Below are 27,301 nucleotides of genomic sequence, written 5' to 3' on the forward strand. Positions count from 1 at the left end.
GAGGTCACAATGTATATGCATTCTTAAAATACTATGTGGGGTGGTTTTGTCTGGAAATCATTTACTTCTTTCATGTTTTACCCTCAGAATTATCTTCAGAGCTGAGGCAGAAGGTATTTGTCCAGCTTTGTTCCAAAGTTTAATTTTGTGCATCTTGGAAGCCTAAAATCTCCCACTGAATATTTGCTCCATATTACAAAAAAAAAAAAAAAAACTCAAAGAAAATAGCTAAAAAATATAAGAAATATCTATGATTGTTTGACAGGACTGCCATAGTTGGTCACACAGGTTGTTAACTGCACAAGGGAGCCAGACTAAAGGGTTGAGTGGATAGGGACTGAAATCCAGCCTGACATCCACTCCCCTGGAGTGAGATGATGTCTTACCTTAAGGAAAGAGGTACACTTCTCTAACTGACATGTCCCACAACCCTGTTGCATGGAATTCTGCTGTGACTTCTGCCAAAGTGGGCAAAGTCACAGGCATCTTTTAAAAGATACCCACCAGAGATGGGTCTGTTATTTTAACCTTCAACCATTGCTTCTATCTTAACATTCACAGACCCTATTTCTCCAGTAGCAAATTAACTCAGTGTCACCAGAGTCAAATAGAATTTTATAGTATCTGTGACAATGTCATCACTAGCTTTATCACCAGCTCTCCAGACAAAGTTTGAAGTAAAATCTCAGAATTATTCAGTGAGCGTGAGTGCTAAGCTCAAATTTATGACTCTTTTCACAACCTTTTTGACATTCATCCTTTTTGTGACCAAAAATCATAATTTGAAGCTTAATGAATTCAAACATGTAATTGTTTCATTTGGGGCCCAACAGAAGAAAATTTATATCTGTGGTGAAGAGTCCTTGTGAGTCTTGGCACATGTAGAGTAAATGAGCCCTGAGCAGTGGTGAAAGGCTTTATTTGAAGTCTTTCATGATTGCAGTCGACCTGTCTTCTGAAGGTACTCCCTGCAAAGCATCTTTTTTACCGAGCAATGGAGCTTTAAATGTGAAAGGGGAAACTGTGCCTGAGGTAAATAGGGGAAACTCTTTTATTGACATTAATATCATCCATGCATATCAGTTTGGACTCTGGCCTCAAATGTTCCTAGCATAGATTGCAGCACCAGCTTTATGAGCCCCATCAAAACAGTGGGGCTTTAACTTGCTATGACCACAATGATACGGTAATAAGTGGGCAGGGTGAAACCTGGTTTAGGATCAGAAAAATGGCCCAGATGAACAAGAGAAAGGGGCCTTATGATTACATCTTCTTTTTGGCCGAGCACATGGTGGTTTACACCTGTAATCCCAGCACTCTCGGAGGCTGATGTAGGAGGATGGTTTGAGCTCAGGAGTTTGAGACCAGCCTGAGCCAGAGGGACACTCTGTCCCTACTAAAAATAGAAAATTAGTTACGCGTTGTGGTGGGAGCCTGTAGTCCCAGCTACTCAGGAGACTGAGGCAGGAGAATCACTTGAACTTAGGAGTTTGAGGTTTCTGGGAGCTAGGCTGAGGTCATGGCACTCTAACCTGGAGCAACATATTAAGACTCTGTCTCAAAAAAAAAAAAAAAAAAGATTACATCTTTTTAAAATGCAATTTTAGTAAAGATGGCTTAGCCTTTCCTATCCTCTTTTGTTATCCACAGATATCTTTACATTGGTGCCAGTGTCTATAATATAATCCAACAAAGATTAAAAAAAAAAATCCTGAAAATTCACCCTGGTTCTATGCATGATTTCCTAAGGCCATTGCATGTCGCAGGGTACAGTGAGACAACAGGCAGGCAGTTGCTTTGCAGAATCCATCTGGATACATCTTCTGGAAAATAAGTATATCCAGACTTTTTTTTCCTTTGGAATCTCCATTCAGCCTTTACTGCACATGTTTACATCTTGTTAGCCGTTGGCATTTCAAAGCAATTAAACTTCTATCACAAATACCAGTGATAATTTCAACAGACTTCATTTTATGGTATTATATCAGAGGACATGGTACACCCTGAAATTTCCAGAGTCATTCTTGAAGGAGCCAGAAGGAAATGCATTGTGGGTATTGTGATGCCTGTCAGAAGTTAACAAATGGGAAGTTGCTCCTTGGTAGTCGTTATCATTCTTCCAACTATGCATGGTTGGTTAGCTGTAATTAAAAAAAAAAAAAAAAAGGCCTAGGCATGAATATAAAAATAAAGTATCCCATGTGAGTATCTTCACACTCAGGGAAAATCCCTGATAGAAATGACTGGAGAAGGTCATTTCTCACCAAGAATGGGGGAAAGAATTATGGGCCAGATGTTAAACTTTCCATCTATGCCCAACATATTTTTTCTTCTACACATGATGTTTTAATTCATTCTGCAGAAGTTTTGCAGAAGAGTTCCATTTTTATGCAGTTGATTTGCAAAAGGCAAAGGGAATTATGTAGATGACTTCCACCAATGTTTTCCCCTTTGTTACTTTTCAAGGTTATTCTGAGGATTGTAATTGATTTGGGTACCTCAGTTGAAAAAAAAAATACCGTGTATCTCCTAGACAACAATAGCAATGGAGAAATATATAACAGAAAGGGATTCTGAAGACTTAGTTCAAGTCCCCATGACTTTTCAGGAGTTCTTTTCATGTTCATGAGACTTAATTTCTTTAGTAAAGAAAAAGTAAATAGATAAGTAAAAAGTAAATAATAGAAAAAAATAGTAAAAATAGTAAAAAAAATAGTAAAAATAGTAAAAAAATAGATAAGTAAAAAGTAAATAATACTTATCTTGCTAATAGGATTGTTGTGAAGATTTATCAGCTAGTTTGTAATAAAATACATATGTAAGGTATTAATCATGCTTACCTCCATATAAAATTTCTTCTAGGCACGTTATTTTGAGAAGCCTGGTTAGCACATTAAATGCACTTCAATTGTAGAGGCAATAGGAAATAGACATGTCAGTGCATTTCCTGTTTTCACCTCTGTACACTGAGTATGATTTCTTTTTTAATCATGACTCAATCAAACCCTGATTCTGGCCTAGCAATGAATAGAACTTAATGCCACAAGTAGTGTGCATCCAAAGAAGGACAGAGCTAGACCAACCTATGCTTGAAGTGTAAGAGATAATGCGTCTATAGGTTACTTGCAAGAACTTGATCTTCTTAAAATGTTTTTATAAAAGAAGCAAAAATATTTGGGATAATCCATATAAAAAGATTATATACTGTGTAGCCAATTCTCATCTCTTGTGCTCCTGGCATGAGGGAGTGGGTATTTGAGAATCATGCCTGCATGTTGGAGATGTTAGCCTAATTAACCCAACTTTTCCAGGAGACATACCAGCTCTAATACCCTAAGTAAGTGGTTCTCAAATGGGTGGTGGCTGGACCAGCAATGTGAGCAGCACCTGAGAACTTTAAAACTGCTGAATCACTGGGACTGAGCAGTCTGTGCTTTAACAAGTCATGAGTGGTTTAACAGGTGCACGTGTTAGTCTGAGAGCCACTGACCTAAGTCACCCACTGTATGGAATGAGTAACTTCTCACCATTTCAATGGTGCTAAGGAAGCACCATCCCTAGAAGAAATGAAAGAGTAGCCTCTCCAGTCATGTTTTTTCCCTGCAGTTTAAGCAAGGAATTTGTGAAAAGTGCTCCCCAAACATCTCATCTCTTATCACTTGCTGAACTGTTTGCTCCCACCTCCATTCACTCTCCCACCTGTCAGTTAGACCATGAACCTCTGTTTTCAGACTAAGAAGTATCATCCTTCTCGGGGCAGGGGAGGGGTGTTTCCATGATCCTCCTGTCTTAGTTCTGTGCTTCTTTTCACAACTGGAAGTTCCCAACAAGTAGAGTGAATTAGCTTCCTGGGTTTCCTTACTACCCAGTCCTTCTTTACCTCCCTGCAGTCTTATTTCCACTTCCACCTGTGAAGTGAAATTGCTCTGTGACTTTGACCCATCTGCAGCTTGGGTCGGAGGCCTCTTTTCCTCCAGGGATTTATGTTCTTGACCTACCTGGTCCAGATCTCTTTTTCCTTCCCTTGGTAATACAAAGATAAAGTCCCTGTTCTTCTGTAGATCTTTACTGAGTCCTTTCCCCCTTTTTTTACCCATAGGTGTTTTCTGTGGCTTACAAGTGTTTCTCCCTCTCTCGTTCTCTCTCTCTCTCTCCTCTCTCTCTCCCCCTCCCTCCCTTCCTCTCACATCCTCTTAGTTCCCCTGCTCTTCTTTCATGCCCCTGCCTTCCTTTCAGTTCTACATTTCAACATGGTCTTCATCCACTACCAATTTAGAGTCTCTACACAAGGCTCTCACTATGTCATTTAAAATTCAGAACTTCTAAAACAGAATCCATCAGTCATCTTTTGCAAAACAGCTTCTCCCATAAAGGGACCTTTGTAGTCAAGGGACACCCTTCTGCTGGTCACCCTGTTCACCCTTCACTCCTCTGTCTCCTGGGTCTTCTGCCTTGTGTGAGGTGGAAAATTCCATTGCTCCTTTCTCACCTGGTCTCTTATTTCATTCGCCCTTCCCATAACCTGGCTTAGGATCACCCGGGCCAGCACCGCTGTAGTAACTAGTGCTCTGCCTCAATCTTGCTGCCCTTTGATATCCTGTGTAACCAGTGCCCGATCAATCTTTCCAGAACATTGATTAAATCATGTCATGTCCTTGACTTTCCTTAGCTACTTGTGTCCAGATTAAACCCAGCCGTGCCTTTCAGGCCCACAGAGCTTTCTTGAGGAAGCCACTGTACCAAATATCCTGGTCTCATTACTTTCCCTCCGTGAATCCCGATCTTACTCAGAGATTTAAGGGCCATCTCAAGTGTTCTTTCTTTTAAGAGAATATCCCATTCTCATTAATAGCTTTTCTGAAATTTTACAAAGATTTTTCTGTTATTGTCCATTAAGCTTCAAAGTTATTTGAGTTTTATATAATGAAAAAGAACGTTTGTGAAGTGCTTGAAACTGAGAAGGTTAAGCTGGACCTTTTCTTCCCAGTAAGATGATGACATTACCATTTGCGAGGAGTATTTTTTTCTCCACTTCTCACAGTGGGTGAAGGCTCCATATCAGGTGAGCTAGTGGATGTGTAGCTGGATAAAATAATCAAATCTTTGTAATTACTGTTAACCCCTGAGTGGACGTGCACTCCCTTGACATAAATAGCAACTTGATCTCCTATTCCTTTCTTTGATGAGAATGTAAAGAAAAAGCAAACATAAAGAAAATTAAATGAAGAATTCTCTGAAAATAATATGTAAGGAAGAATTTTGACGGCTGGCTAACCTTCAAGATCCCACTCTGTTAATTGTTTGCTCAAGTTTTATTACACCAAGAAAATCTCATGTGGGAAGCTGACATATGGCCATTCTGATCTTCAGTTAGCCTTTAGCCAGAGGCCCTCATAGTACATGTTTTATCTTGTTCTAATCTCTGTCTAGACAATCTTTAGTTTCCTAAAAACAAGCAAAAATGGGATCTGGATATGCCCTGAGCTCCATGGCTGGGTCTCCCTCCCCAAGCTGGTAAAATAATTTTCCTACCTCTGTTCAAGAAATCCTAGTCAATTACTTTAAACCCCAATTACTTGCTTTTGATAACCATGTTAGAAACAAATAAGACTAGCCAGAAAAAAAAAGAAAATCATTTGACAGTTTTTTCCCCTTAACATAAATTTAGGCCCTTGAGAGAAGGCAGACCTATCTCTTTCTTGTCATAACTCTGCAAATTAAATAGTAGTAAATATTTTTATATTTACTGTAATAAAAATATTATAATAAATGTGTAATAAACTGATGTGTATATAAATACACATGTTGGTATAATGAAGCATGTGGTACTTGAAGATAGAGGATCTCAGCAGTATTTCCCTAAACTCTTATTACTTCATCACTCTGATGATGAGTCTAACAAAGCACAGCTGCTGACCAAACCCATCCCCGGAGGAGCTTTGAAGTACAGACCCAGGAGACAGCTGAGTGTCTGGAAACTTTCCACATGCAAGTCCTCAGTAGCTCTAGGGATGCTGGCATGCTTGGGTCTGGCTGGAGTTGATACTAGAGCCTGAGATTTTAGGAAGAGCAAGGGAAAAATGAAAACAAACCAGGCCATGGAATGCAGGTGCCAGTTGCTCCGTTTCCCTACCCCAAGGGAGTCTGTGCTTTGCACTATGAGGCAGAAGCATTGCTGCTGTAGCTCTGATTCTCTCCCTAAGAAGTATGTGTTCCTTTTCACACTGAAATCTAAAAGGGTATGCAGTGAAGAGATATCGGGAAAAGGGAGTAAGGAAGAAAGGGAAGAAACAGGTGATTTTATGAGCATTGAGACTTTCATCTGTACAAAATGTTCAGGTGTGGAACTGCCCATGTGAGACCAAAAAGCATCACTTCGCACTTTTTTCAAACTTAGGAAGCTTATGTTGTGTATTTTCATACATAGCTGTTTCTTTTTACCTTAGAAGGGCAATACTTAAGCGTTTCCATTAAGCGTGTGGGACCTGGTGACTTGGAAAAGTGTCCCAGACCCTCTCAGTGGCACGCCCTCCTCCCGTCCTGCACATTTGGCCTAGTTTGATTAATAGGCGCAGGAGGCACAGGGTCCCTGGTGGGAGCAGTTATTTCAGAGCAGGTGGTTTGGCACATTGAGGATCAAAGGATCCAAAGGTGCTGGGACTCCAACAGCTGCAGACGGCTCTTTGATCTCTGATTTGGAGTTTCTACCCAGCCCACCGATCAAGCAGCCTACCCCCACCACCATCCTACCCCATACTCAACCCCCCACCCCTGCCCAAAACAGGAACTTAGGTAACCACTTTTTATTCTGGTGGTTTAGTTATAGGTAGATGAGAATAGCAACAACTGGACTGATGGCAGACGACACTCAGCAATCATAGTCAGCTTTCAGTTCTCCGGCAGTCTGGTCTCATCTCCTATTTCCTATTTACCACTCCTCTCATGCCTGCTTTCCACTCCAAACAGCTAGGGATGCTGTTTCCTCGGTGCTTCAGTGAACTATACAAAGACTTGATTATTTAACCCCCCAAAAATGCTACCTGCTTCTCCACCTGCCCAAGTCCTGCGCATGCAGCAACGGGCAGTGCAGATGCGGACTGATTCCCCCTGGGGTGACCTGACTCACTCCAAACCTTGGGTAACTGATCAAGTGCTTAATACACACCTGGATCTCTTGGGTTCCTTCACATCCATTATCCTTTTGCCTAATTTCTTTTTCTCTTGAAGTCCTTTTATAGTTGCAGTAGTGGTGCTGTTTGGTGCTTTTAATTGGTTCTCAGTTAAATTGTAAAGTTATTCTTGTCTCACTCCTTGCTTGACTGAGAACACACATTATTTTGTTTCTTTTGGGCCTTCGCTGTTTAGGATGGTGTTGAGTACAGAGCAAGTGCTTTACAGCTGAATAAATGATTTAAAAATTCATTGAACCAGTTATTGGTGAAGTACTCCTAAACGGACACTTGGGAATAATCAAGCAATTGAACTTAATGTATTCAACAATGTTTCCTATTTTGATGACTATGTGCATCTTAACAAAAACAAATATAAGTGCAGGATGCCTTGTCTCCCCTAGGTTGTAAGATTATTGATATTAAAAGTTGTGAGAAGTCTGTGCTACTCCATAGTAGTATCACATTACTATGTCGGTTCCACAGAGTGGGACTGATCTCCTAGTTGCCCAGGAATGGGGAGATTCTCAGGACATAAGCATTTTCATACTAAAATTAGGACAGTCCTGAGCAAACGTGAACATTTAGTCACCCTGATCATAAGGAATGATTTCCTTCATGGAGATAATGGCTAGACTTTTTTATTAAATACTCAGTAATGGGTAGCTATCACTAAGTTGCCTTTTTTTTTTTTTTTTCAGTTATAAGCAAGACTTTTATGTTTCTCATTGGCTCCCTAGAGAATTTTTATAGTTTTTTGTTTGCCTTGTTTTGCCCTGGAGGGTACATCTGACAGCTGATCCCAAAAAGGTCCTTCTCCATCTCAGGAAGCTCAAAACCTTTTTAACCAATCAACTCCTCTATTATACATGGAGTGCTTTACTAATATTCCTTGTAGAGTCACCATGAAATGTCCATTTAATGTAATTTGAAAATAAAAGGATTTAAAATACTTGGTTCCAATAAAGATAGTCCACCTTAAAAGAAATAAACATAACCCTGGTTTCCTGGCTTATAGCTTCTTATGTTCAGAAACTTTGGTTTTTCCTGCAGAATTTTCTAGCTTATCTTTAGGATTGAGTTTTTTTAGGCCTCCTAGTCCATTGGTTCTCAACCTTCCTAATGCTGCGGGCCTTTAATACAGTTCCTGTGGGTCGCGACCCACAGGTTGAGAACCGCTGTCTTAGATAAAGCTGTTGCTTAAGTTAACTGAATCTGCTTTCAAACCCTTCGACTAGGCACTTGTGTGCCTAACGATTATCTTCTCGCTGCTCCTCTGATCTCATCAGAAAAGGAAAACATACCTGCCAGAGATTATTATCTATTTTTCTGAGTTCTGTTGTCCATCTTACTATTCCAAGCAGGGAAGCTTTTGGATAACTTTGAATAAAAACTAGTTGTACATCTGGTGCAAGATGAAACCACTTCCCTGAGCTTATCTGCATAAATGAGCCTGATTATAAGGTCTTGACTGCTATCTCATACATAAGAAAATGTAAATAGCCCTGAAGCCTAAAAGAACAAATATAATGTTATGCAAGTTTTTCAAATCCTCTTTATTGAAACAGAGCTTATCTTACCTCACTCTACTAAAAAATAAATTTACTTTCTGAAATCTACTTCAGTAACTTGGCTTCAAGATCTTTAATTATCTATATACACGCCTTGTTCCCGCAATATCTTTTTAGTGTTTGATTTTTGAATTTTAATGAAGTTTAAAACTAAATTGAATGTTTGCTACCCCACTTTTAGGAATGAAAAATTATATTTGAACTGGTCGGGATTCTTGTTCACTCCAGTGTTAACGGTATTCTGATTTTGTAGAATTTTGCATTTTACACAGTGCTTGTACAGAGTGGCTTCTACCTGATAATCATAAAATTATTTTCAGGCCCAGGTTTTGCTCTGACCTTGGGATGAGAAATGTGTATACATAAGGCTACTTTAGCTGTGGTGTGGCCACGATCACAGCCAGTTGCTTGTGTGGTATAATTGCTATAGTTATAAATTTGCTTTGGGTTGTTTTTTTTTTTTTGCAGTTTCTGGCCAGGGCTGGGTTTGAACCCGCCATCTCCGGTATATGGGGCCAGCACCCTACTCCTTTGAGGCACAGGTGCCTGTTTTGTTTCTTTGAGACAGAGTCACCCTTGGTAGAGTCCATGGTGTCATAGCTCACAGTAACCTCAAACTCTTGGGCTTTAATGATCCTCTTGTCTCAGCCTCCCAGGTAACTGGGACTACAGGCACCCGGCATAATGTTCAGCTATTTTTTAGAGACAGAGTCTTGCTCTTGCTCAGGCTGGTCTTGAACTTGTGAGCTCAGGCAATCCACAGTGGCTCTCACCTGTAATCCTATAACTGTAAATTTATAAAATGTGAATATTGGCTCTATACATGAATAAATTGCAAGTGTTGAAGATGACTTTATAGAAGTTAGTAATAAAAAGAACACACCTCTTATTTCCCTTTATAAATCTTTAGTAAAACTTATGCCACTAGGCAAAAAGTCTTTCATTTAACAAATATTTATGAAAGCCCTCCTCTGAGCCAGGTGCTCTGCGCCCCTGGAGAGCATCCTCCACTGAGCACTGTGACCCATCATGGTAGCAGAAGGATGAGCAAGACAGACTTGACTCCCGTGGTCACCAAAAAGATCAGCGTTTCTGTATTTTCAGGTCATTTCAGAGTGTGAAAATTTTGTGTTACATTAAAAGTTATTAGTGTTTCCAAACCACTTAATGCAGATTTCTCCTATGGACAACACAGTTTAAGGGAATTTATCTGGCCAACGCATTTGTTGTATAAATATTCTTAATATTTACCAAAAAAAAAGCAAAATAACTGCCCATACTATATGAAATTTATATATTGCCAGCCCAACAGGAGGGTTGGGGGAGGAAAATAAAGAAATGTATTTCATGTTTTCTTAGACTGTATCACAACTGTGGACAAATACAGATCTCTAGTATTTTAAAATACTAAAAATCTTTGTTACTGACTCAGTAACCTGCATTGGTGTAATCTATTCCTTTGTTTATTAGTATAAATTTTTTTCTTTTGACCTGACAGATTACAGTTTAGCTAGCTGGTCAGTCTCTTTGCTGAACATGTCTTTGGAGTGTTTCATGAACAGACCTTGTCTCTGGAGGGTGGGAATTGAATTAAAAAAGGAAACAAATTTGTGGCCGGCATAAAGACTCAAGGTGCTTTTCTATTGACTCAAGTGGTTTTTGAGCAGGTATGAAGTGTTTGTTGCATGTGATGATACTGTGTTAGTTTATGGTTTACGTCCTAATGGTTGTTGGGTGGACAGTTACTGGGGCACAGGAGTGGGGAGAAGTGCGGGAGTGAGAGCCGCTGAGCCAAGAAGGGCTACAACAGAGGCTGTCCTGGTACTGTAATTGCTGCTCCAGACATTTGTTCACCCCACCTCTCCACTCCCATTCTTTACCTCTCATGCACCAATCAGACCTATACTCCCATTACCCAAAACAGAGAAAATGGTAAATTGTGCTAGTTTAAAACCCGATCAGAGGTAATATTGGCATAATTTGGTAACAATTCAATTTCTCCAGGAAAAAAAATTGCCTTGGAGTGCTCATGATAAAATGGTGTAGTCTGTGGTTAGATGTTGGATGAGAACATATGATTTACATGAACTTCAACAAACGGTCTGCACAATTTGGCTTCTTTAAGCCTAAACTTGACATTCCGTCTGCATCATGTGGATCCCTCTGTCTCTTTTTAATCATCCCTTATTATATTAGGTAACTAAAACTAAATATTCAGAATAGTTCATAGTAGTTACCAATTTGTGATGAAGTTTTTGATTACTTTTGTTTTCTTTATTCTTTTTTGGATAAGATTTTTTACAAAGAACATGCATTTTTTTTAAGCAGGAAAAAAGTTACTAATGAAAATTGTGGAAGTACATGTATATATACCCTTATAAATACACATATATATATCCTTACCCCATAGGTTTTTATTATTGTTGTTATTTAGTATGTCTTTGGGTCCTTACATTTGTATGGTTGTTTAAATTGGTTGTCTCATATGGGACATATAATATTTAATAATACCTATTGAACTTACTAATTGTGATGGATTAGGTTCATATCCTAAAACAAGTAAATGTTGGGTTAATTTTTGTTTGCTGAGAATTGTGTGGTTAACCAAATTGCATAAATAAAGCAGCACTTTTTTTGGTTGCAGCCATTATTGTTGTTTGACAGGCCTGGGCTGGATTCGAACCCACCAGCTCAGGTATATGTGGCTGGTGCCTTAGCCGCTTGAGCCACAGGCGCCCAGCCAATAAAGCAGCACTTTTTAATCCTAGTACAGTTTTCCTTTGGTATATGCTATAATTTGTTTTGTCCTTTCCTGTGCTTAAGATGCTACTAAATCTCATGGAATATGTAAAGAAATATAAGACCCAGTGCCTGTCATCAGTTTATATGATACAGCTAAAGTAAAAAGATACATGCTGACAGAGTTAATTAGCAATGCAATTGATGACACAGATAAAAAAAATTCAGTACCTAGTACACCACCTGACACATTGGAGGCACCCAAGAAATGATGGGGAGGTGGATGGTTGGACAGAACTGCAGGTGGATTGACAAATTAGTTATCAGAGAAGGAAGAAGAAAAGTTCACTGGTCACGAATGGCTGAATTTTAGTAAATATCTTTTGACTTTTTTATTGGTCAGAAAATAGTAGGAAATGATAGGCTAGCCAGGCCTTCAGAAACTTACACGAGTAGGGGTTGACTCTGCAGAGAGGAGAAATGAGGCCAAGGGCTTGGCAAGGACACAGGCATTGAGGCAGAAAGAACCAAGTCTGACTGGAGACGTTACGAGTGGCCTTCCTAAAGCAGAAGTTTCAGTAGTGAGGAGGTGGTTTTGCAGGTCGAATGGGACTCTGTCCTAAAACGTTGTGAGTTTCAAGTTGGCCTTTTTAAATAATCCATAAGCACGAGCGACTATAGAAATTTTGCATAAAGTAATTAATGTGATAATGAAAAATGTTTTAGACAAAAACTGGTACAAGTATGATTTCATGTTGAATCTAAAGTAATAAGAGACAGTTCAATGCAAAGTGAGATTTTAAGTATCCAACTAGAATTTTAAAGTATTTTCAGAAAGAACTGCACAGGTAGATCTTCCTAAACCCTCATTAAAGTATTCCTATAGGTAACTGAAATTTCAGAGACAGTTATGTCAAATTCAGCTTTAGATCAATAGGTATGCTAATTGAGAACTAAAAGTTTTGAAGACAAGAAGCTGGCATGAAATTCTAGAGGCATCCAAATATTTCATACACAAAGTTCAATAAATTTTTTATATGCTGGAAGAAAGGTAATAATTTATGTCTTCTGAGGTATTCAACCTAATTACTAAATGTATCATAAAATTGATATTTCTTGCATGTAAGTTCTCTTTGTACTATGAGAATTGGTATACATTGTCACTTCTCTTTAGAGCTATGAATAATTTGATCTTACAAAAGCAATGATGTCATCACTTTTGAATGCAAGTGATTAACAGTGGGGTCCTGGAGCAAAATTATGTGTGGTAGAATCCAGCAAAATTATGTGACTTGTTAGTCAGTCATAGCCAAGTTTCTCCCTGTTTCTCAGTTCTATCCTCATCCATGGGTGATGATTATAATAGCACTAACATCTTAAGATTGTTGGATTTAAATGCAGTAACAATTATAAATGGCAATCATGCTACTGGTAATAATATATAATACATGAGAAATATATTCATCTTTTTCTCTTGTCATAATAGTTTTTCAAATCATTCCTGGTAAGATAGCTCATATCTATGGGGATGGGTCTGGGGTCTCTGCTGAATGACATATGTAGCATAGGTTGTGCCTAACCACACTGAAGTTGACCAGCCTCTTGCCTTTCACAGTGAGCCACCTCTATGGATTTGGACTGATGGACGCAGAGGCCATGGTGATGGAAGCAGAGAAGTGGACCACTGTTCCCCGGCAGCACGTGTGTGTGGAGAGCACAGACCGACAAATCAAGTAATACTTCCTGCCAGCGGACTGCGTGAGAACGCCTCCAAAGACAGGGAGGCCGCACAAGTGCTCCAGAAAGCCCCTTGTTGCACATGGAAGTTAAAAGCTTCTGTAGTTTCTTTCTAACGTAACTATGACAATGTCATAGAATGTCTAGAATTCTAAGTTTTTAAATCCTACTAGAACCCAAGGATCCTTAAAAGAAAAGCATCTCAGCCAGGTGCGGTGGTTCATGCCTATAATCCTTGCACCCTGGGAGGTGGACTGCTTGAGCTCATGAGTTTGAGACCAGCCTGAGCAGAGCAAGATCCCATCTCTATAAAAATAGTCAAATGTTAGAGTGGGCAACTGTAGTCCCAGCTACTTGGGAGACTGAGGCAAGAGAATCACTCGAGCCCAAGAGTTTGAGGTTGCTGTGAGCTATGATGCCATGGTACTCTACCTAGGGCAACAAAGTGAGATTCTATCTCAAAAAAAAAGAGAGAGATAAGAAAGGAAAAGCATCTCTTAAAAAGGGACTTGGGGATATGCTTACACATAGGCTTTCTGAAGTTGTCTGTTCCATCAGTTTTTGCTTGAGAGTGCAAGTATTCTCCAGAAATCACTGTACTTCAAAACACTGAACCAACTATATTCCAGGCAGTTACCCAAAGAATGGTGCGAAATGTACAGTAACTGAGATTGCAGTTCACTCAAAGATTTTTAGGGCCTGTTCCCCAGTAGTACAGACTCAGAGGCTATACTGACAGGGTTCACTAAACAATTGTGTGAAGTTTAAATACTAAATCCCAGCAATAGGATTACATCTTAGTGATTTTATTGATATTTCCCTCTTGTTCTTTTCAGAAACTTTTCTCCCTGAAAAATGTTTTTGAACTTGGGTTAGTGATGAAACTAAAGTCATTATAATTCCTGAGGAAACATGTTAGCAAACAGAAATAAATGAACTAAACTTTGGAGGGGGGGGGTGTTTGTTTGTTTGTTTTACTTTTCTTTTCCATTCTACTTTTTTGTGGCAAAGAATGAAAGAGAAAAAAAAAAAAAAGAGTGGAAAATTAACCTATATTTATTGAGCACTTATTGTGGGCCAAACCAAGTGCTAGAAACTTCCATGTGTATTTTGTTCTTAAAACTTGATAACATCTTGGATATTATTCCCATTTGACAATTGAGGAAATGGGACCAAAGGAATTACTCAATTATTCATTCACAAATACATTCACCAACTCAGCAACTATTTTTCTTGTACTTACTGGGTATCAAGCACAGAGTTAGATATTAGGAATAAAAAGGGCACTAAAAACTGTTCCCTGGCCTTGTGCAGCTTAGCCTTTGATTTTGAAGGAAGAAGACATCAGGCAGAACTGTGTGTACAAAATCCCCAAGGTGGGAAACTTGAATGATCCCAGAACTTGAACTGATGAGACTGTGGCTGGACCTCATGTTCAAGGGAAACAGTGGCAGTGGAGGAAGTTAGAGAGGCTTGTAAGCAAGAGGGAAGAATATGTGAGTGCCTTATAGAGCAAGGAATTGGGTAGACAGGGATTTGAACCAAGGGCATGTGAATTCTCAAGCCCCACTACTCCACAATCCAGAGGTGCTCAAAGTATATTCCATAGATCAGAAACATCTTTATTTCCTGGGAGGCTTTTAGAAATGCAAATTGTTGGGACTTACCCAATCAGACACTCCGTGCCTGGGGCCCAGCCGTCTGTGTTTTGAGAAAGCCATAGCAGCACACACTCAAGTTTGATGTCCAGTACTATATACAGACAAAATAACTTTCATTCGGTTTTTCCTTTCACATCTTTCCCACTGTCTCATCATTAATCCCTTCGAAATGACCTAGTCATTTGGGTGGTAGTGTTTTTGTTAGTATCTGGTGGCCAGCTGCTTGCCTGACACTGTGTATTCATTCCAAGCCTCCAGGGTCACACAGCTGACCTCCACCATGAAGTTTGCTCAAACTCCCTTTCTGTTGCAGGACGATTCGCCCCAACAGTGCAGTGCGCTCCATCTACAAAGCCTCGGGCTGCTCTGACAACCCCAACCGCCATGTCAACTACCTGGAGCATGTCGTTGTGCGCATTACTATCACCCACCCCAGGAGGGGAGACCTGGCCATCTACCTGACCTCACCCTCGGGAACCAGATCCCAGCTTTTGGCCAACAGGTACAGTTACGGCTTCTGCCCAAGAGGGTAGGGGTCACATTGATATTCAGCTGTTCTTTGGGGTAGAAAGGAGCAGCTGCTCCTTACTTCTGCCCTGGGAACTAACTGATGGGAGCTTAAATGTCAATCTCATTGCTTAGGATAGAAAATATGAAGCTGCCTGGAATTCATAGGCATGGAAAAGTATAGCAATTAATAGTTAAAGGATGACTAAAGAAAAGTTGATGGCCATTTGTTCTTTATGCTAAAAGAGAATTGCAGAGCACTAACTTCTAAGAGCTCCAAGATCCAACCCTCATCCGCCCCCCCACCGCCCCTGTTTCTGCTGTTATTTGCTACAAGTTAAATGAATTCTCTTGCCCAAGTACTACTTTCAGAAGTTAAAGGAACTTCTATTTTTTAAAAGCAATTACTGGCGATTTTTTTCTATACAGACCCAGATTGTAAATATCTTGAATTTTGTGGGCCAACTGATGGGTACGCTAACTACCCAGCTCTGCTGTTTAGAGTATGAAAGTTGCCACAGATGATGTAAATGAATCAGCACCACTGTGCCCCAATAAAACTTTATTTACAGACATGGGCATTGAAACACTGGCTGATGCAAGCCTGCGCAACCAAAAGTGACACTGAACTTACCACTTGCTTTTAAAAATATTCAAACGTCCCCTACCACAGGACAGTGAGAAAAGGAGAAAGAGTAATAGCATTTACAGGCAACAGTGACGGCGCGTCCAGGACCTGAGCTCTTCAAGTGCGTTTCATTGTGCTTACACCTGCTGTGTTCCTCTTTCAAACCTAACATCCTCCATTAATGCATGGGCATCCAGGACTTATTAAACATGAAGTGCAGCTTTGCCGGAGTAAGTGTATACAGGTGCAAAGAATGTAAGCTCCCTCTGCATCAGGGGGCCCTCCCCTGCCCTCCTCCCACCACAGATAAAGAAGTCTCAGCTTCAGCCTGCCAGGTAATTGCAGATACTTGCCTGAAGCTTCTTCCCAGCAAGCAAAACTTTCAGATGCTCAATTATGTGATTAATTGGGGTCTCTCCGACTCTTGTTTCTGAAATTGGGTGAAGGCTTTTATTTCTTGCTTTTTTTTCTTCTTCTTCTTTTCCTTTTTCTTTACCATTATTTCTCTGGGTTTAACTTGGAAGAGTATCCTAGTGAACTACTGGGGAGTGCAAAGTTTTGCTTCACATATGCATGGATCTTATTCCCCAGGTCCCTCCCTCGTAGAAAAACAATCCCTCTGCTCTTGCTGTTTGCCTGGAAAACCCCGCCTCCTTAGCCTGTCGGGGCTCTTCCTGCATATTTCGCTATTTATTTTTGGCTTCCCCTGAAATGACGTCAGTCAGGAAACTTGTAGCAGAGGAACTATGGATTCCATCACAGGCATTGGTGGGCTGCTGGCTGCAGGCTCGCGTGCGTTCTCCAACAGCTGACATCTGCTTTGCTCTTTGCAAAGTGCTGAACGGGAGGGTGCTGCGTGACTCATGTCAGAGAAAAGAGGCAGACAGTTCAGATGCTGGTGACCAGTGCTCACAAGTGTGCCTCAGTCTTGCCCATCAAGACCTCTGGGGCATAAGGTTTGCTCCCAGATGTTATTTCCTTGGCCTGAAGCACTTTGTTAAATTGCTACTCTTTTGTAGATCCTTCATCTTAGTCCTAGAAATAACTAAACCCAAAAAGAGGTCAAGAAATTGGAGATTGGAGGGGGCTGGAAGCACTGAGAGATTAAAGGATGTTATGAATTCATTTATCCACAGCTCCCCCCAAATATGGCTAAAATAAATGTGAAACAGCTCTACCTGGTCCCCAAACCATGAATGGCCACCTTCCAGGGCCTCCTCCCTGCCCACTCCCCATTTTTGTTGCTGGACACCAGTAATATCCCTCCGACCAACTCAGCTAAGAAAGTCAGTTTCTATTGGCAGTCTTCATCTGACATACTCTAAAGCTTTCATTGCATGAGCGAAAACCTCTACTCAGAACCTCTCTCCCTGAAACAGTGGCAGTGAGTTTTCATGTCCTTTCCCCAGGGCCCTGTCTCAAATCTCAAAGTCCACTCGGGGGTGGAGAGCTGAGAGCAAGAGGCAGAGGCCTGCTCGGCCCCTGCTGTCCTTCCCGTGGTCTGCACGGGCGCAGTACGTTTCCTTGAGGAAAAGGTAAATAGGTCAGGTTTTAGAAGCAATTTGTGTGCCAGAGATGATTCTTAAGAACAATAAATAGTTCCCCTCCTGGACTCTTACCTTTTTATAAAGGAAGGCAAGATGTCTCAGGAGGACCATGTAAGGCAAAGAACATAGTTTTTTTTATTTGTTTTTTTTTTTTAAGGAATTCCGAAAAGTTTAAGACAAAGTTTTCCTAGCGGAGGTATTTAGAAATGAAGATGTGGACTTGTGGCAGAGTCGTCCCCGTTTCATCTGTTCCAGTCCCCCGGGAAATATGACTCTTTTCTCGCAGAGGTAGAATTTCTAATGCTACATGCTTACTAGCCTGGCAGCGCCATGGAAAGCCCCCCACCCCCCCAGGCCTTCGAAGCAGCCCTTCTGCTCCTCAGTGAGCTCTCACAGACTGCACATTGGCTGTGGGGACAAGGAAGGGTGCCCAGGGCCAGCTCAGACCTAGAATCTGAAGGCTCACTGGCATCGCCCCATGTGATGCAGGGAGGAGAGCCACCTTCTCACCCGTGAATGTTCATTTCAGTGTGGACAAAACATGCTTCCTAGAGACTTGTCACTGTTCGTCCTTGGCTTTCCAGAAGTCCTTATTTTCCTAGACATTCCATGAAGAATTTCTTCAGAATTATTTATCCCCTCACCATAGTAATTCCTTGAGAGTCTCTTGTCTGCAAAGTGTCGAAGATGTTCGTGTAGTCCGTGTGGGCCGTCAGGAGCCCCCCAGTGGCTCCCTGTCCTGGCTGCCGGGCACTCACCCGAGCTCCCATGGAGAACAGCTGCTGGAGGAAGAACAGTTTACCCAAGCAGCTGCAGGTGCTGCGCTGGAAGGCCCTCAGCAGCATTCAGAACTCCCGTCCAGCCTGAGCTCCATGCCCCATTAGCCTAGCATGCCAGCTTCCCGGGCCAGCCCCACTGATGATTCAGTGGGTGGGCACCGTGGGCTGTCGGCAGAGCAGTCCTGGACTGGACATCCCTTTGTTCTTCCCCTGCCCTTCCACCCTCTCTGTCCTCCTCTTGGACTGGAAACCCTACCTAACAAAAAGCTGAAGTGAATATTCAGAGCAAATGCTTTACTTCTATGGAGAATGCGTGCAGGTCGGGTGTGAGGGGAGAAGCTAGGTGGACCTGGATCCTTTGGAAATGTCAGGTGATAGCAGCTTTTAGATGTAAGCATGCGTATATGTGACACATTCAAACTCAACTTGTGTCAAAATTTTTCAAACAAAACTGATCCCATCAGAGTCTTCTTTCAACTGCATTTGTTAGGAGATGCAAAGCTGTCTTCTTTTTTCTCCCCTAAATCTCCCCTGCCCCCAACTCATTGAGTTTTAGATTTAGTTTAAATGTATTGCCCTCTGTTCCAAATTTTGGCCTCTGACTGAAAACTGAAACTTTGCCTCTCTTTCTAAATTTGATTACAGATGAATACTTCTGCTTCTAATTATGGTTTTAACTAGACAGAAGGTATACTTTCAAGCCTGCAAAATCTAGAGGGTTCTATAATTATGTTTAAAATATAGTGTTTATTCTTCAATTTTTTTTTGTTACTGCTCTACCCAAATGTCCAGTGACAACTATTGACATTTGTAAAGTGTCATGGCATTTAAAATGCATCTTTGGCTTATGGTTAAAATTATACTTTTGCAGTGGAAATTTTACATTGTAGTAAGGTCTCATGCAAACCCTCTCCATTCGAAAGAAGGCCCAGCCTTTGGGGTGAGAGCTGAGTTTGTCTTGACTTCACTAATTTCTGTGTTTGAATTTGGAAAAGTGATTTTCTTTATAAAATAGATAGAATAGCGTCCGCCTCACAAGGTTGGTACACATATCAAGTAAGATAACACATAGCCATTACTTACAGCAGCTCCTAGCTTAGTAAGCACTTAATACTCAGTGGCTCTCATTTACATAATGCCCCTCACAGCACCTGGTAAATGACTCTGGGCATCTGTCCCAAAGGTTCTGATTCTGTAGGTCTGGAGTGAAGTCCAAGCATTTGGATTTCTAATAAGTTCCCAGTGGTACTGAAGCTGCCTGAGACAGATCACAGTTTAAATAGCATGGATTTGAAACGTTGTCCAACTTTTTCATACACATTCTTGTTGTTTTCATATCATGAAAAGACTGTGAGCAGTATGCTGCTGGATGCTGTGTAAGTAACTTACAAAGGAGTTTGTAATATAAAACAGATACTTTGATAAAATTCATCTCCTATGACATGGAATTAATCTTCGGGAAGATTAAGTACTTGTGTCATATATATACCACAAGAAGGAATGCATTTGGGAGCGAGTTGATAATCGTATTCATGTTGAAGGTTTTTTAAAGAAACCTTATCATTTTAGATATTATAAACATCTAGAACTAGTGCTTTTCTCATTCTCTTTATTAAGGGAAGCAGTTTAGATTTAGGAAAAAGAGACAAACCAAATAGTATTTTTTTTTTTTTTTGTAGAGACAGAGTTTCACTTTATCGCCCACGGTAGAGTGCTGTGGCATCACAGCTCACAGCAACCTCCCACTCCTGGGCCTAGGTGATTCCCTTGTCTCAGCCTCCCGAGTAGCTGGGACTACAGGCACCCGCCACAATGCCCGGCTATTTTTTTGTTATTGTTGCAGTTTGGCCGGGGCTGGGTTCAAACCCGCCACTATCAGTGTATAGGGCCGGCCCACTGAGCTACAGGTGCTGCCCACAAATAGTATGTTTTTAACTACTCTCCATGAGCAGCAAATTATTTAAAACATATAAAAATTAAACATCTAAAGAAAACCAAAACTCGATTACAATTGAGTGAAATGAATTCTTCAGACATTCTACGTAGTTATTTGTAGTATCACATGGCACACTAAAAAAAAAAAATTAAAATTAAAGTGACAGAAAAAAGGAAACTCTAAGAATATTGGTCTAATGTCTAATTCTGTGAACACAAGAATGAGTAGTTGTAGATGATTCTGAAATTCAGATCATTTGCAACTTAGAAATAATTGAATAATAACAGGCAGCTGCCAGTATTTATAAAATGTCTTATTATGTAGTTGCCATAACATCATAGAAGAATCTTGTACCCTTGGTACATTGGCTAGACTTTTTAAGTGGAGAGTGGATGGAAAGCTTACAGTAATTATATGAGTTATTTCCTGAGTTAATTCCTCAAAAGGATGCACTGCTCTTGATGGGCAGTCTTTTCTACCAGGCTTCGTCCAAAGTAATTCATCTGAAAACTGCTCCCAGGGATAGGGCTGTGGGGCACCATTTTAATAAGTGGATGCATGATTTGTGCCACTTCCTACATATATCATTTCATTGAGCACATGATTATGAAGTCAACTTTGACAGGACAGAATTTCACTGCATCAGGAGAAGTGGATACAGGCACGGAGTTAATCTGCTCCAGCTTTTAGCACACTGGCTCTATTTTATTGACATTGTACCCACACTAATCATGTTGGCATGTGTCTGATTTTCTTCACGGTTGGCACAGGACAGACATTCACACTAGGCATTAAACTTTTTAACTGATCAGAAGATACCCAACAATTAGAATCTCCATAGCAGGTGTCCATGGTTTGACACTTAATTATCTTGAGCAAGTATGTTTTTTTTAACACAAAGCTAATCTACAAGCCAAATTACTTCTTGTTGTATGCAGATGTAGTTTTTTTAAATGTTACAATGCCAAAAATAGAAAATAATTGAAGTATTGAATCAGAAATAAAATATAGAATGATACATCTTCTATCATTAATTATCTTCTATCTTTTAATTATCTGTGCTTATAAAGGACAGGATGGAACTAGAAATGTGAATTGCCCAGTTAGTTGAGGCAGCAGCAGCTATTCGTGTCTGTTTCTTTACCCTATCAACTCTTTCAGCAAAAGGTAATGATCGTGTTTGGCTACGTTTTCTTTCCTCTCCTCAATTTTTGTAGTCACATGAAATTAATGAACATTCCAGCTCTGAGTACAGTGAAGAGACTGGGGGTGGGAAACTGTTTAGCCACATAGACAGAACCCATTTATATTCAGGCTTTGAATCACTTATTTGAATTCTGACTTGCAGATATTTTTTTCTTGGTACCCAGTTTATATTTAATGTTTGTTCCACATGTGATTTGAAAAGTGATTGGCAGCAATGGAATGATTTTCAAAGGTGGACAGGAAAGGGTAGAAGGGAAGGGTCTGCTAATCCAGCAGTCAGATCCTTGACCCATGAGTAATTAAAAGTTGGCTGAGGTTGTGGAAACAAGACTGCCCCTCATGTGATGGCAGCCTCAAGTCTCCTTTGTAGTTTTTGGATGTGAGGCAACGAGCCAAATGTTCCGTCTAAACTGTTTGGGAAATGCTTTTAAGTTCAGCACTCTTGGAGAGGTATTACGTGACAAGTTATTGCTTCAGTGCCCTCAAGTGGCACAATGGCCTCAGTGAGCGAGAGCTTAAGTTAGAGGTGTAGAACTTAAGGAAGAAAGTGGTTCTGAACTGGTTTTCCACCTCCATTCATTTCTGTATCAACATATTTCATTTAACAATATCGGTTTTAGGAAGGGAAATTTGAAAAAGATCCTCTTTTCTTATCTCTTTATTGCCTTTTTGCCCAGTGTACACACTTTCTGGGTGTTAAGTGAAGGGCTTGATGGTTGTAAGTCAATCATAAAATGACACAGCAGTTTTCTTCCTTGCCCAAGTCCAGTTTTAAACCATAAACTTGTGAAACATCCTATTGTTGGTTGTATAGTATATTATAGGATCTCCTTGAAGATCTCCCTTGTGGTTGTATAGTATATTATAGGATCTCCATGAAGTAAAGCATCCTTACTTTATTGAGGATCAATTACAGTGGGAAAACGTTCATGTAAAAAGCCACATTTTCATCTCTGCCATTGTGGGAGAAAGCCACCAGCTCCAAAGGGGTCTTCACTGAAGTTCCACACTCCTCTATTCAAAGAGTTAACCTTTATAGATAGCATACAGATGTTCTTAAAAAAGAGAAAGAGAGGTAAAGCAGGCTTCATGTCCAGGTAAAGTTTTAAATCACTGTCTCCCATTTATATCATCACAGAGATTAACATTTGCATACATGGGTATTCTAAAGAGCTGAGATGTCCTCAAGTAAAGGTTATTTATTTGACTTTAATTCAACCTTTCCTGAATTTTTTGACCATGAGATACTTTGAGAATGAGGCTTAATAATCTTCATTTCCTTTGGGGCTGCACCTGTGGCTCAGTGGGTAGGGCGCTGGCCCCATATACCAAGGGTGGTGGGTTCAAACCCAAACTGCAACCAAAAAAATAGCCAGGCATTGTGGCGGGTGCCGATAGTCCCAGCTACTCGGGAGGCCATTTTAATAAGTGGATACATAATTTGTGCCGCTGCCTCCATGTATCATTGGAGGCAAGAGAATCGCCTAAGCCCAAGAGCTGGAGGTTGCTGCGAGCTGTGTGATGCCACGGCACTCTACCAAAGGTGATAAAGTGAGACTCTGTCTCTACAAAAAAAAAAAAATAAATAAAACAATTTTCATTTCTTCTGTCTTTCAAAGCTCAGGAACACATAGCAGGTGATTTTCCTGTTAAGTGTCGACCATTTACCTAGTACAGTCCAAAATTGTGCCTCTCGACCCTTGTGAATCCAGCTGGCATTTTACAAAGAGTTTCAAACACATTGATAGATATATAATTTTCAGAAATCAGGAGTCTGATTGGAAGCAGGAGTAGAGAGTAGGCTCCAGAGAGCCCAGAGCAGCCCCACTACCGCTGCTGGCCTGTTACCCTCACACATCAGGAGGAGCCACAGCTGCCACAGAGGGTCCCAATTACCATCACCTCAACCCCATGCCAAGATCCAGCAGCTGCCATGCCCACCCTCAGCACTGTACACCAAGCCTGGCAGTGGCTCAGGAAGCAGTGACCCCAGCTGCCTCACATTGTGGTGCCCGGTGGCTGAGACAAGAAGGTCATCTCAAGGAAGGTTTTGTGAACAATAAAACAGTTCAATGTAAGAAACGGATATGGTTTCATCAACAGGAATGACTCCAAGTGTATTTGAACACCAGACTGCCGTAAAGAGTGAGCCTGGGAAGGACCTCCTCAATGTAGGAGATGGAGAGACTGTGGGGTTTGATGTTGTTGAAGCAGAAAAGGGTGCGAGGCAGTGGATGTTGCAGGCCCTGGTGGAATCCCAGTTCAAGGCAGTAAATATGCGGCAGACTGTAAACATTATAGGCCGCAGGGGGCCTCCACGCACTTACCAACAGAATTACCAGAATAATGAGAGCCAGGAAAAGAACGAGGGGTCTGAGAGTGCTCCTGAAGGCCAGGCTCTAGAAAGTGGGCCCTACCACAGGTGAAGGTTCCTTACTGCATGCAGAGGCTTTATGGGCTACAGGATTGCAACCCTCCCTGCAGAGAAAAGTGATGAAGGTGCTGATAGCCAGGGTGCAGGAGAACGAGGTAGCTCAGTAGGACAGAATATGTATCGGCATCACAGACCACAATTCTATAGGGGCCCTCCTCACCACAGACAGCCCAGAGAGGACAGCAGTGAAGAGGAAAAGAGAAAAGGAGACAAGACCCAACGTCAGCAGCTGCCTCAACATCAGTACTGTTACAACCTTAGTTACCAACGCAGACGCCCAGAAAACCTTAAACCACAAGATGGCAAAGAGACAAAAGCAGGTGATCCACTAGCTGAGAATTCCTCCATGGGAGGCTGAGCAGGCGGGGCTGAGTAAATGCTGCCCACCACCTGCACCATCACCTAGGTTGGTCATCCCACGAGAAGACATAAGTATGAGAGTCTAGTGTACTAAGAAATGAACAAAAAACTGGAGCTGAAGGCCTCAAGTGCTGGCTTTTTACCCTCTGACCAGATACCTAGAACTATCTGCATTACCTATGCAGCATGCACAGCGTTTATTATTTTTACCTAAAGATGTCTTTTTTGGTAGTAACAAATGTGGGGTTTTTTTTAATGCCTGGTTTTTCTCAATGCACCTTTAAAGGTTTTTAAATTGGTTCATCTCGGGTCAAGTTGAGATTTGTAAGAACTTTCTTTTTAATTTGTAATAAACATTTGCAACTTGATTTTTTTCAAAAAAAAGTCACCAAAATGCAAGCAACTGTTAATAAAAGGTCTTATATAGTAATAATTTAAAAAAGGAAACCAGGGTTCTATTATAATAAATTATAAGGAGATTAAACTGGTTATTTTTGTTCTTAGACGCATTTTCTCTCAATGGGAAGATCTACAAAAAAGGTCAAATTGTCACCAATGTAGTTGGTGAACATGAAAAAAAAGCAAGGAGAGTTGGTTGATTGCATGTTCTAAACAACCATCAATCTCTGGCTCCTATGACCATTGTGTTTATCTTTACTGAAGGAGAGAAGTATCCGAGTAACCGGACGTGGTTGCTCCTAAGACAATGTTAGAGATATTTTCCTCTCTGTTTGTCCCTCTCACTCTCAGTTGCTTATTCATATTTTATTATTTTTTTCAATAAAATAATAGATATACCTGATAAAGAAAAGTACTTAAAACAATCTCTTGCCTTACCTTTCACTTTCTACCATGTTGGTTCCATCCTTACAGAAATGTTTCCTGTATCTTTTGGATTTTTTGGTGGGGAGGTAGTTAAATCTATATTATAGGCCTACGTCTTAATATGCTAACTATGTATAATCCATTAGCATCTCTTTACATTGGATAAGAGTACAATTTATTTTTCTTGATATTTTGTATCCTTCAGGATTCCCTCACAGGAAACAGAATTATTCTGGCTATTTTAAGTAGAAAGAGATTTCAGATAGGGAATAAGGAGCTCAGGAAACCACTGGAAGTGAGGAAGAACAGTCCAGGCTGGGATTCTAGGCATGACTTCCTGAAATGGGTAAGATGAGTGAGCAGAGTCTTTTTACTGAGGCATAATTTTCCTGCAATATAATTTACTTTTGTCCATAAATAATGAATTTGAACAAATCTGTGTAGCTGTTTAGCTATACACTATTACTCTAACAGTACAAAACAGTTCTATCACCTTCAAAACTTGTCCCAGTTGTCTTTCTTTCCCCCTTCCAGCCTTTGGTAAGCATCAATCTGTTTCTTTACTTATAGTTTTGCCTTTTCTGACATGTAATATAAGTGGAATCATACAGTGTAGTTTTTTTTGTCTGGCTGCTTAAATTTAGCATAATGTTTTTGAAATTCATTCACATTGCTGTATGTTAGTAGTTATTACTGGGTAGTAGGTCATTGCATTGATATACAATCATTCCTAACTATAGGGATTTGGTTTAAGGACCTCCCAAGGATACCAGAATCCCAGAATGCTCAAGTCCCTTATATAAAAGGCATAACATTTTCACATAGCCTATGCACATCTTTCCTTATACTTTAAATCATCTTTAGATTACTTATAATATCTAATACAATGTAAATGTTGTATAAGTCTTTGTTATACTATATTGCTTAGGAAGAATGGCAAGGAAAAAGGTGTGTTTATAGATTTTATAGAACATTCATATAGAGTTCTTTGTGAAAACATAGGTGTTTAGTTCTCTTGAGTAAAAAATACCTTTCTTAAGGAAAGGGATTGTTTAGTTTTGTGGTGTGTGTTGTCACACGAATTGTCAAACTGTTTTCCAGAACACCTGGACCATTTTGCATTCCCATGAGCAGTACAGGAGAGTTCTAGTGGCTCCACATCTTCAGTATTCTACTGCCCATCTTGTGGGTAGAGTCTGATTTTCGTTTCCATGATCCCCAGGGGGTTATCCTGTCCATATCTCCTATTCCATAGCCAGCCCCAGTCCTGTTTCCTTGCGGCAGAACAAAGATATATGCACAGATCTGCTAACTGGTGACATCCAGAATAAGGACAAGCTCCAGCGTCCAGTTAAACATGCTGATGGATGTAGAAAGTGTCTTGACCTCACTGGATTTTAGATTACATATAAATCTGGCCAGGTGCCGTAGCTCATGCCTGTAATCCTAGCACTCTGGGAAACCAAGGTGGGTGGGTTGCTCAAGCTCAGGTAATTGAGACCAGCCTGAGCAAGAGCAAGACACTGTCTCTACTAAAAAATAGAAAAATTAGCCACTTGCCCAACCACTTGGGAGACTGAGGGAAGAGGATTGCTCAAGGCCAAGAGTTTGAGGTTGTGAGCTACAAAAACACCATGGCACTCTACACAAGGCAACAAAGTGAGACTCTGTCTCAAAAGAAAAAAAAATGTACAAAGCAAGGTTTCATGGTTCTCTTTCAGGCTATTTGATCATTCCATGGAAGGATTTAAAAACTGGGAGTTTATGACCATTCATTGCTGGGGAGAACGAGCCGCTGGTGACTGGATCCTTGAAGTATATGATACCCCCTCTCAACTGAGGAACTTTAAGACTCCAGGTAAGAACTCCCTATCTTTAAATCAGGTGCCTATGTACAAGGAAATGATGGGATATATTTTGTCCAGAGAGTGTTTCACACTCATTTATCAGTGTTTTCTTTTTCATGTGATTCATTTTGTGTGTGCTTCAAATTATCTGCATATTTCCAGTTCTTAAGATTACCAGTTGAAAGGTAATAATTTAAGGATAAGAAATAAAAAATAAATATTTAGGCACAAGTATAGAACAAAACGTGACAGCTTTTGATTGATGTCTCACAATACATGATCACACATCTCTAATCAGCTTCCTGTGCCTTCTTTGTCTATAAATAAGGCAGCCTTGTCCACCTGTGATGTGTTA

The 27,301-nt window shown here is 40.5% G+C and overlaps 1 protein-coding gene across 4 annotated transcripts in view; it reads left to right on the top strand.

Moving 5' to 3' along the window:
* Window positions 1-27,301, top strand: part of PCSK5 (proprotein convertase subtilisin/kexin type 5) — a 466,549-nt gene that overhangs the window by 244,764 nt on the left and 194,484 nt on the right. For all 4 annotated transcript variants that reach the window (XM_053575543.1, XM_053575548.1, XM_053575551.1 and 1 more), the window contains exons 11-13: window positions 13,095-13,212; window positions 15,191-15,379; window positions 26,821-26,957. In XM_053575543.1, the coding sequence (XP_053431518.1) occupies window positions 13,095-13,212; window positions 15,191-15,379; window positions 26,821-26,957 (444 nt within the window). The remainder of the gene's footprint in view (window positions 1-13,094; window positions 13,213-15,190; window positions 15,380-26,820; window positions 26,958-27,301) is intronic.

Source organism: Nycticebus coucang, chromosome 2 (genome assembly GCF_027406575.1).
Source record: "Nycticebus coucang isolate mNycCou1 chromosome 2, mNycCou1.pri, whole genome shotgun sequence".
Taxonomy (NCBI): domain Eukaryota; kingdom Metazoa; phylum Chordata; class Mammalia; order Primates; family Lorisidae; genus Nycticebus; species Nycticebus coucang.